General features: G+C 45.4%; 2 protein-coding genes and 1 long non-coding RNA gene across 3 annotated transcripts in view; 1 reads left to right on the forward strand and 2 right to left on the reverse strand.

Annotated features, from left to right (window-relative positions):
* LOC106898053 (ankyrin repeat and SOCS box protein 16-like) overlaps positions 1 to 469 on the reverse strand; it is a 1,692-nt gene extending 1,223 nt beyond the window's left edge. The window contains 1 exon segment of the mRNA XM_014959115.1: positions 89 to 469. Coding sequence (XP_014814601.1) covers positions 89 to 398 — 310 coding nt within the window. The 5' untranslated portion in view covers positions 399 to 469.
* Positions 470 to 1,765: 1,296 nt separating this feature from the next.
* Positions 1,766 to 11,202, reverse strand: LOC106898100 (G protein-activated inward rectifier potassium channel 1-like). The gene is given in 4 exon segments (XM_014959185.1): positions 1,766 to 3,769; positions 3,771 to 4,317; positions 4,987 to 5,203; positions 10,405 to 11,202. Coding segments are annotated over 4 exon segments (1,452 nt in total). The 5' UTR covers positions 11,071 to 11,202; the 3' UTR covers positions 1,766 to 3,747.
* LOC106898101 lies at positions 4,260 to 6,915 on the forward strand. The gene is made up of 3 exons (XR_001413867.1): positions 4,260 to 4,392; positions 6,483 to 6,578; positions 6,682 to 6,915. It is a non-coding gene; the product is annotated as an uncharacterized LOC106898101 (long non-coding RNA).
* Positions 11,203 to 11,522: the final 320 nt, after the last annotated feature.

Genomic DNA, 11,522 nt, shown 5'->3' on the forward strand with positions numbered 1-11,522 from the left:
GAAAAAGGAAGGGGGGAGAAAAAGGAAGGGGGGAGAAAAAGGAAGGGGGGAGAAAAAGGCCACCCATGCAGCCCCCCCGGCCCCATACCCTGCTCGGGCGACCACACCAGCTCCTCGCTGACCGTCTCCATGATCATGTTTGCGGTGGTCTCATCCTTAAAGATGCTCTTGACGCGCGGGAGGTCCCCGGTGTAGAGGGCGTTGTGGACGGCGGGGTCCCGGCAGTACTGGGGGCGCCGGGAGGGGGTCAGGGGGGGTCGGGGACTCCCCGATAAGAACCGTCGTGTGGCCGATTCCCGAGCCAGGGCTCGCCGGCGATCCTCCTGCTCCAGCAGCTCCTGCTGGAGCCGCAGCGAGCGCAGGGCGGAGGAGCTGAAGGCGAAGGTTTCCTGGGCCATGGGGGGCACCCCAAGAGGGCTGGGGGAGCTGCCTCCTGTGCCCCGGCTTAGGGGGGGTTATAAATAGGGCCTTGCCCCACACACAAATGCTGAATCAAGAGCCCAGGCCGGGCTGCCCTATAAATAACTCCCCCCCCGGATGGTAAACAGTGTCACGCTGGCGCGGGGGCTGCCAGGGAGTTTAACCTGTTGGTGGGTACGAGATAGGGACGGTCCCATGGGGCTGGGATGGGATCCTGGTGTCCCCCAAACCCCCCCAGCCCCACAGGGCTTGGGCTGAAGCATCATCATATCATCATATCCCGGGGGATAACAGCATCTCTTGCCCAGGGGAGGAGAGGGAGAGCGGGGAACACCCCCAGAACCAGGGGAAAGGATTGGGGTGCTGTCACCCACCCTGGGTCTGTGGGGGTCTGTAGGGGTTTGTAGGAGTCTATAGGGGTCTGTAGGGGTTTGTAAGGATTTGTTAGGGTTCATAGGGGTCTGTAGGGGTTCATAGGGATTTGTAGGGGTCTCTAGGGGTTCGTAGGGATTTGTTAGGGTCGTAGGGGTCTGTAGGAGTTCATAGGGATTTGTAGGGGTCTGTAGGGGTTCCTAGGTGTTCGTAGGGTTCTGTAGAGTCTTTACAGGTCTGTAGGGGTTTGTAGGAGTCTATAGGGGAGGGAGAGCGGGGAACACCCCCAGAACCAGGGGAAAGGATTGGGGTGCTGTCACCCACCCTGGGTCTGTGGGGGTCTGTAGGGGTTTGTAGGAGTCTATAGGGGTCTGTAGGGGTTTGTAAGGATTTGTTAGGGTTCATAGGGGTCTGTAGGGGTTCATAGGGATTTGTAGGGGTCTCTAGGGGTTCGTAGGGATTTGTTAGGGTCGTAGGGGTCTGTAGGAGTTCATAGGGATTTGTAGGGGTCTGTAGGGGTTCCTAGGTGTTCGTAGGGTTCTGTAGAGTCTTTACAGGTCTGTAGGGGTTTGTAGGAGTCTATAGGGGTCTGTAGGGGTTCGTAGGGATTTGTAGGGGTCTGTAGGGGTTCCAAGGCGTTCGTAGGGGTCTCTAGCTGTCTCTAGGGTTCTGTAGGAGTCTTTACAGGTCTGTAGGGGTTCGTAGGGTTGTGTAGGGGTCTGTAGGGGTTCATAGGATTTTGTAGGGGTCAGTAGGGGTCTCTAGACATTCGTAGGGGTTCGTAGGGGTCTGTAGGTGTTCGTAGGCATCCGTAGGGGCTCATAGGGGTTTGCAGGGGATTGTAAGGGTCTATAGGAGTCTGTAGGGTTCTGTAGGGGTTACTGAGTCATCATCCATCAAGACCTCATGTTGTCATCTAAATATACCATATTAATACTTTTAATAAATGAAATTAGAGATTTCAGCACATATATAACATTTAAATTCATGTTGTAAACAAACAGGAACAACAACAACAACAACAAGCAAATCCTACCCCTGTGCAAAATACTACTTTCCAGTTTCACACCACAGGCAGGAAATCAAAAGCAAGAAATGATTTACACAAGCCAAGCCATCCCTGGCCTGGATGTACCACTTTACCTCTCTGTTCTAGTCATGGAGGCATGCACTGACAATTGATATGGCCACAGCAACCCCTTTTAAATTTGACTGAACTCTGTCCGTGTAACAAGAGCAGAATTTGATCCTTCTGTTGGGAAGTGCTCTGCTAGTGATAAATAAGCACCCTGTACACTGGTGCCAACCAGCAACTAAAACATCATAATTTACAAAACAGTTTCTTTTCAAGTTGTTATACTTGCTCACTAACAACTGGGGGGAAAGAAAAAAGAAATAATAAAAAAAAAAAGAGCCCACTTTCACAGGTTGAGATGGACAGCACAATAGCTGAATAGTAATGCAATTATTCTCAGTTGTAGAACCCCAGGCAATCTAAGAAAGTCAAAATCTAGTTCTCTCCATTTCCCAATGATCCAACACTAGTTCAGTTAAGCAAAGTTTGGTTTAAAAATAGAAGAGGGTTCTTCCCCTCTTGTTCAAGGCCAGTCACTTAGAAAACTGTATGACACTTTAAAGAGATACCGAATAACAAAATACCAACAGCTCTGTGTAAATCTACGCTGACATCGTTTTGGTCATTTCTACAGATAAGGTTGGATATTCCAGGACTGATCATCTAAAATATTTATTCACCAATTGAAAGTAAATCACCATTATTGGCAGAAGCACTTTGAGAGAATGCTCAAAAACATGAAAACCCCCTCAGCTGCACACTTAACACGTTACAGACCTGTGCTGCCTTTTCTTCCAGCACTTTAATATATCTATATTAAAACAGAGTTCTACCCTGCAATAAATTGCATAATATTGTAAATGTCAACTCTATAAAAGTATAGAGAATCATACATAAATAGAGAAGGCAAATGTAACCCAAAAAAAATAAGAGTGCAACATCAAAGATCCTTACCATTCATTAATAAAACTCTGAGATGTGTACATACTACTGTCCATTCCTGTAATGATCGATCATTATCTAGCACTTTGCTTTTATGTGTTTTTATTTACTTACGAGGAGTCTCCAAACTAAAGTTTCATGAAGTCGAGGTATGAGACATACCATTAAATTGTGCTACCCACCTCAAGTTCCCTTCACAGCGAGTCGTGCCAATGGTTGTTAAAATTCGTTATGTGATCCACCTGATTGAATGCTGGGGTCTAATTCTGGAGAGAACAAATGATCCCCGTGTTTATGAGAGCTTGTGTTGAGTCGAATGACACAAATTTGCAAACCACTTCCTCTACCTGAATGACAACAAATGGGGTTCTAAGGGCACAGAGCTGGCATGCCACGATCATTGGGAAAGAAGGATGTGTGCCACCAGGCTGCACAAGGAGGCCACCTTTGAACAGGGTTATGGAGAGAACCAGGCTACAACCAAGCAGCATCACAGATTCTCCTGTGTTCTTCTATACACTAGGAACAGTCAAAGATCTGAGCTACACAAAATTGTGTTTCAGCTGGTTTTACACCCTTTTTGGCTCGATGTCCGAACATTTCACTCTGCAACTAAGGATCTGGTCCTTGCTTCGTGAAAAAGCATCTGCCTGTATGGAAGACAATGTAGATTTGCAATGAGCATGCCAAAAAACATCATTAGGCATCCATCTCTTTGGCATGACAGTCCATTACTGGCCATCAAAGTCCTATTACGCTCCCTAAGTTGGATCTGTACAGAGCCATTATACAAAAAGGATCGTTCTTCCTGAAAGTGGCAAAACCAAATTATGACACTACTGTAAGACAATTCTTTCAGGTCAGCAGTCTTGAATGCAGTTTATCAACAACAACTCCTGTTGCTTCTGCTCTAAAGAGAGGCGATCAGAGTTTGTTTTTCAAAGTTTGGCAGGAAAATTCAAATTTCATCTCTAGAGCACACATACTTGGAGGGTTCTTCTGTAACTCGAGATCACCAGTGGACTGAGTCAAAGCCCCGGCATTTATTTTTAAAGCTTTCAGCTGTATCCTGTCATCACTGTCTTCACTGTCAGAGATGGGACTTATTTCTTGAATTTTCAAGAGATCTCCGGTGCTGCAAGTCTTCTCTGTGTTACTGGAACTCATTCTCAGGGCTCCTCTTGGAAAGTCTTCTTTTCTCAAGCTAATCTTCTGAAGTTTAAAAGGGAGTGTGTTTTTCTCTCCTGCAATATCAATACACTGAAGTGAACAAACCTGTTCTCTTCTTGTTTTGTTATTATCAGCAGGACTACTCAAAGGAGATGACAGAGACAGGTTTTCTTCTTGCTCTTTAACACTGTAAGGAGGAGTGGGGACTTCAAATGTAGCATGAAACTGAGAATAATCGACACGGAAAAAGCCATCTTCTAGGGACATTACTGGGAGGAATCTGTGACCCCAAAGAACTTCATCTTCTGTATATGAGGTCCTAGCTTGACACGTCATTCCTACAGAAACAGAGACAAGAACATGACACACTAACGTGAGCAAGCAGACAACAAGGCACATCGAACAAAAAATAGGTAAGGCTGATGCATGAAATTCACTTGTAATAAAATTTACTTGTAAACCGGTAATCTTGTTGAAAGAAGGATGAAAGTGCTCCTTGATTAATCAAAGTTAAAAAAAAAAAATCTTTAAAAGAAGGGAGAGGAAGTTCAGAATATTGATGAACGCACAGAAAGATTTGGACTTCACCAGCATGTATGGATCCTCGACGCAGAGCTTCGTACGTAACTGCAGTGCATTGTCACAGGATTCAAAAAAGAATTAAGTCCTCAAAAGACAAGGCCACAAAGTCAGCTGTCACCTGGACAGCACTGTATCAGAATCTAAAAAAAGGTACTCCTAAGGGTGTTGTACTCTGCATGCCATACTCAAAGAGTGTCAGGGTGCATCTCTTCTTGGACGTGTCGGCCGCTTTGGGCATCTGTAACGCAGAGCCCTGTGGGGAAGGGCTGGTTGGCTGGTAAAGGCCACTGAAGCCCTGTATGGCAGAATATTCTGGAGCATACAGGATTAGCATCCTGAAAGGATTAACAGCTGCCTCGCTAAAAATATCAGGACTGAAAAACAAAGACTAAAAATTAGAGCATGCATATTATTCTAAATCTTACCGGTAGTCTCAACGATTCCTTCAAGGATGACAACTATTTCAAATTGCTCGCTTCTGAGCGATCTTTGAGAGAGACAAAAAAAGGGGCTCTTTGAGTTAATTTCATGACAGATGGTTAATGGGGAAACCAAAAACAGCTGGTCAGCTCCAGTTCCAAATCCGACATCCAGTTCACACTGGTCTAGTGGCAGAAATTCTCCCTCCGGTGTCTGTCGAGACTAAAGATGAAAAGATGATTTAGTAATTGCTGTATGAGGCAAAACATGAAAAGCAAGGCAATGAAGTTTAAACATGCCTCTTTCGTAACATTATCATCTACATATTAGATCTGGGGTCTTCATGATGGAGATACAAGTAATGCTAAATACTATAAGGATACTATATAGGACCAATTTTGACATTTCTTACTATGCCACTCATCATAATCTACAAACTTTACTATGAAATACATATTATGTTTTTTTTTAAAACATGGGTACCCCACTACACACCTCATAACGGATGTTCATCATGAACGTCCTGCAGCAAAAAGCTCCCAATAATGAGAACAAAATCTACAAGACAGGCACATTGCCTGAATTAATATTTGTTATTTTTATACATTACTAATTTTTCTTTGGTGGACACAAACTCAAAGGTAAGCATCACAGTAATTGTACAGTACGTCTGGTAACAGACATTTCCACAAAACTATCTGAATTGTTACTAACAATGCTATTATCTCTTGCCAATTTGCATGTACCACCTACTGTAGGTTGATTTTGATAATGAACTTATGATCATTATTAAGCTAAGTGGCCCGTTTTTATCCACATCGTTTCATGGGTCCAATAAAAATGCTGATACGATAACCTCCCCCCACCCCATAGTGTTCCCAAAAAATTTTCCTGGTATTCAAAGTATAACTAAAAATTACATCAGTTGGCCCTGGCAGCACCTCAGCTGATTGTTCAAAAGGTCTTTGGTGGAAACTGCCCATTAAAATGATAAGCTTTGCAAAGTCTAGTTAAAATCCTTTCTCCTTATTGCTTATTAGAAAGCACTTAATTCTTTAAAGAGGACAACTACTGATTAGAAATGATACATTATTCCATAGTTACTAAATAGTTTTAACTCTGTTGCATTGGTATTGACAAATGTATTGGTTCCATTGCTTGGAAACTACTCATCAGTCCTGAGAGCAAGCCGAAGCTTGCAGTTTTCCCATTGACTTAGATCTGATTGGTATTCTTCTAAGAAAGTTTTGGTCTTTAAAAAAAATTCCTAAGCAACTAGTGTGCCTTCAGATTGTCTCTCTGCTTCACCTGTATCTCAAAAATGCTGAATTTTTAACTGCATGGTATTTACTAGTGATTACATACGCAGTTAGGTAGCTGGCAGAGTACAGCTCCTTATTAAACACAACACATGATTTCATTTATGTGCTATGTGTCTGTCTTTCTGCTGAGGAAAACCAAAATTCTTCCTACCTAAATAACCAGGTTCTCCCTTTCACAGGAGTCAGTCTGTCCATCATTGATGAGGACAGGGAAAGGAAAAATATCAGCTGATTGCTTGTCAAAGCATTCTCATGGATTATCTGTGCTTCGAAAGGTAAAAGACAGTGCTATAAATTAAAAGCAATCGTGATAGTCTCTGTTATATGCACAGGTATAATCAAACTACTTGCAAAAACATCCTTTCTCTTTTTGTGCAGGAACCTGCAGCACTAAGCTGCAGGCTACACCACTGCTTTTGTTGCCTGGCTGCTGTTCTTTCTGTGGGCACCCAAATTGGTTGGCAACGTGTGATCTTTGCTCCGAGATCATGAGGCTCTGCATGAGCTGTATGAACCAGTATCTAAACCTGACATTTTCCAAAAGTTTAATCAAATACAATTGCCTAGACAGAAAATGTGCACATTTGCACAAAGCGCTGCCTGAATGACTTAAGAATGTGTTTCATCTACAAACCATTTTTCTCTGTGGAAGAAGCTTCGATCAATTCCGCTCAATAGTAAACAAATCCAGCGAGGATGATTAGAGGTAACAGATCTGGGAGAAAGCAAAAGGTTGTGTTTGAGGTACTTGGTATCTTACATACAGGACTGATTTATGCAGGGCATGGAGAATTTTTGAACTTATTTGTTAAATAAAAAGAAATTAATCTGAATTAAGCCCTAATTGAACAGGGACATAAACTGTCAGCTATAAGCATGGAAGGAACACTTGTGATTCTTTATTTCCATCACCCACATAACACAAAGCCAAATAAATCCTGCAGATTAATACATGCTTGAATAAGGGCACAATTACTTAAAAATGCCCCAGCTTTCATTTTAAATGTGGTCAAAGATGGAGAATCCAAAGGTCTATATTAGTTGCTCTAAAGGTTAATTGCCTTGCACCTAAGAAAAAAAGAAAAGACTCCTTCTGTGTCTGAATTTTTCCACCTTTAACTTTCTGCCACTGGATCTTTGTTTTGTTTCTTATTACTAGGCAGACTTCCATTGCATAATCACTTGGTCTGTTTTTGTGTCTGAGCAAACATTTCATGCCCTTTGAGTCTTTGCTCCCACCCTTTATTCATTCTCAGTGCTTTTCCAAACCCTGTTGTTTACGCACATACTTTTTGAACCGGAGATAACACAGTTTTATTATTATTAACCTGCTTTCAGTTCACTTTAGAGAACTCACATAAAGATGTTTTGATACCTAGGTAGACTAATTAAGCATTGGAGTAGAAAACGCAGGATGCAAAAGACAGATAATCATCAAGCTTAGTATCACAGTATGCTGTAGAGAAACCCAGGAATCTAGAAAATGCTAAACTGGTACGTGCTAATTCACCATACAGTACTATGGTATTTTCATTTCTGGTATTTGAGAGGAAAACCCTTGATCTCACTTCTGTCCCACTCTTAGACTAGCAAGTTGCGAGAACATTTATTATGTATTACATTACTGAACTAATACAAACTTGTTCCTTCGATACTGCTGTTAAAGAATTGCATGGGGTTTTGGTAGCGACGTACACCTGAAGCCCAGTGTGGTGGCACCACTATAATCTACCGAATATCCTAGGGCATATATCACACTTTCAGTAAATGCCACTCAGACAGACTTAGATTGGTGTACTTTCTTTACAAATCTAAATCCTCAGGGCTCCATTGGTCCCACTGAAACACCATGTTCACTACTAAATATGGCTCCTATCAAGTACAAAACTGTGATAAGAGACATATTTCTTCACATTCTTTCACTGTGACACAAGTTTAAAAAATATTCTAGCTATCTAATCGGGGACAGGAGAAGTGCAGCAAGATCAGCTGTCAACAGCATTGTACAAAGCACAGAGGAAAGAGCACAAATCACAAAACAGCAGAACTCACTCAAGATAAATGGTTAGCCAGTTCCAACACATTCACCATGGGGTTACAGGGCACACAAAGATATTTGAAAGCAGCTGATGTAAATTCACACACTGCTGGAACGGCCACTATGGCTGCTGGAATGTGTCCAGTCCAAGGGGCACCTCAGCAAACTGAGGAGGATTTACAGAAAGACAGGGGAACTAATATCACGCCTTGCAATGAGGACTGAGAGGGCAGCTAGTACACAGACATTCTCTTCTAAACTTTCCTGTGTCTATAGCTTATATTTACCAAAGCTTGCAAAGTAGCCTGAAAACAAGTCATGGGCATGATGATCGTTTGAAAGAAATCAAGTGTTACTCACTGATTCATTGTCTAATCTATGAAACAGCCATCATAAGACCAATTGGTGAAGCAGGTCCATCAAATGTCCCTGTGTTTTCTGTCCCAACCATCTGCACACCAGCATTGTGTAGCAATGGAATTGTCAGCAGAAAGCACACTACATTGTGTGCTCGGTGTCTTATTTCAAAACAAGTTTATAGCAAATTACTATCACTAAAACCACAACTGTGACACTGCTTTTATTCCACTTTGACTTGCATTCTGTCTTGGATGATGGACAGAATTAAATACTTTATAGAGGAGGTTTTCTGCTAATTAATAGCTAGAGGTCAACAGAAAAATGGTTTTGCCAGCTTCCTGATTCCTACAAAAATTGCTCCATTGTAACTTCTGACAGCTTGTTCCCATATATATATAACCTCTTTTGAATCTTAGCAGATTCTCCATTTTAAATGGTATTCTACAGCATGAAAAATTAACAGTTCAGTCAAGCTTTCTGCACAGAAGGAAAACAGCCTTTCGCATTTACCATTGTCCCATCACCTACTGTATCATGCTTGTTTCTGCAGGTAATTAAAACGGCCAAACTGCTCCAAAGAGTAAATTACCATAGAGAACATTTACAACATTCAAATATTATATTCTGAAATGAACATCATCACTGGGATCCAGCCTGTGATGCTCTCCAATAAGCGTGCTCCCGTGACAAGACATAGCTGCTCTGAGCTGCTACGTTGCTTCACGCTGCACGCAGTGTTTTCCTTCCATTCCACTCCTGCCCAATGTCTCTTCAGACTTCGGTGCTTGCCAAACTTATTGTCTCCTGACTATTTATTTTTTTTGGTTATGATCCCCTTTGAATTCCAGTTTTCTTGCATTCTGAATTATGCAAACCGTTGTCAGTGATTGATAAATAGCTATCAGTGGCAATCAAAGGTCATTTCCACTAAAGCACCTGCACAATCCCTCTGAAACGCTGGGAGGCTACTGGCCGGAACCATGGGGTAAAGAAGTGCAAGTTAAAGCTCCTCAAGTTTCCCCACGGGGAAGAGGAGGTCAAGGTTAATCTTTGTCCTAATTTAATATCACCACAAAATGGGTATAATCAATTTCTTATTCCCGGCTGCCACATCCTAAGGGGCATGCCTTAGTATCCCTCCCTGCAGCTATCCTGTATCCTGACACATCCCTCCTTCCTGACCACAGCGGCTTCCTGCGAGCCTCAAAATCCACTGGGATGCCTCTGGGAGCTCTCTGATGAGACAGCCTTTTCCCCTATCCGTGCTTTGGGAAGCACGGATAGAGCGGGAGCTCTTTCGTAGCTCCCACTATAGGCAGCCACAGCAAATTTCTCTGAAGCCCTTGATCCCCGAGGGTCTCTTCCAGCCTAGATAATTCTGTGATTCCCTCCCCAGCCACATCCACTCACCCATATGCCAAGAGACAGGGAAGCTGTCCCCAGGACAGGGCAAAGCCACCCACAAACAGCAGCAAGGGCTGCACAGGGGAAGCTCCAAGAGACAAGAGACGCCAAGAGACAGGGAAGCTGTCCCCAGGACAGGGCAAAGCCACCCACAAACAGCAGCAGGAGCTGCACAGGGGAAGCTCCAAGCTGCCTGCACTATGGGTACATGGTTGTACTTGCCCTATGCCCTGCCTGCACTAGCCCACTGTGATGCAGGTGCCCCATCCTGCCCACCACCACCAGGCATCAGGCCTCACCTTAATGAGCTTGCAGCGGATCTGGGCAGACACCATGTGGCTGTTGCGGAGGTTGCCCACCCGGAACATGAGGCAGAGCTTTCCATCCCGCTGAGAAACAACCGCAGTACGGCTGAACATGAGGGTCTCGGCTCGCTTCTTGGGCTGGGACATTTTGATGAACATGCAGCCAATGAGGAAGGCATCAACGATGGAGCCCAGCAGCGACTGGAAGAGGAAGAGGACGATGCCCTCGGGGCAGCGCTCGGTAATGTAGCGGTGTCCGTAGCCAATGGTGGCTTCGGTCTCTATGAAGAAGAGGAAGGCAGAGGGGAAGTTGTACACGTTGGCCACGCACGGGCTGTAAGCGTCATCGTGCGCCCGGTGCAGGTCACCTCGCAGGTAGGCGATGCCCCACCACATGGAGGCCATGACCAGCCAGGCGACCGTGTAGGTCAGGAGGAAGATGAGCAGGTTCCATCGCCACTTGAGGTCCACCAGCGTGGTGAAGAGGTCAGAGAGGTACCGGCTGCTCTCCCCGCCCAGGTTCCCGTGTTGAACGTTGCAGCGCCCGTTCTTATCCACGAAGCGCTGCCGCTCCCTGCGGGTGGTGGTGCCGCCGCCGCCGCCGCACGCCGGGCCCACCGCCTGGTACTCGTCCCCAAATTTCCTGCGCAGGACAGACATTGCGCCGGCTGACGAGGCCCTCCGCGGCGGCGGGGAGAAGATCGGCGGCGGGGAGGAGACGGCGGCGGGACGGCGGCACCGCGCAGCAGCCTCCGCGCACAGCACCGGTCCCCGGGGAGCAGGTTGCCCCCGGACGCCCGGCAGAGCGGGAATCGCCCACCGACAGCACGGGCGAAGCGGCTGGCGACGAGAGCGAACGGACGCCTCACGGCGCGACCGGCGGGACCGGGGCCGGGGCGACACTGACGGGGCGGGGCTCGCGCGGGGCGTCACGGGGCGGGGCTGGGCGGCGCGAGGCATTACGGGGCGGGGCTCGCGCTGTTTGCTGCTGGGCCCTTTGAGGGGTTCAGCGCCTCATTCCGCGCTCAGACACCCCTGAGCGAAGAGGATGAAGATGATGATGATGATGATGATGATGATGATGATGATGATGATGATGATGATGATGATGA

The sequence above is a fragment of the Calidris pugnax genome, unplaced genomic scaffold, assembly GCF_001431845.1.
Source record: "Calidris pugnax isolate Ruff unplaced genomic scaffold, ASM143184v1 scaffold341, whole genome shotgun sequence".
Classification (NCBI taxonomy): Eukaryota; Metazoa; Chordata; class Aves; order Charadriiformes; family Scolopacidae; genus Calidris; species Calidris pugnax.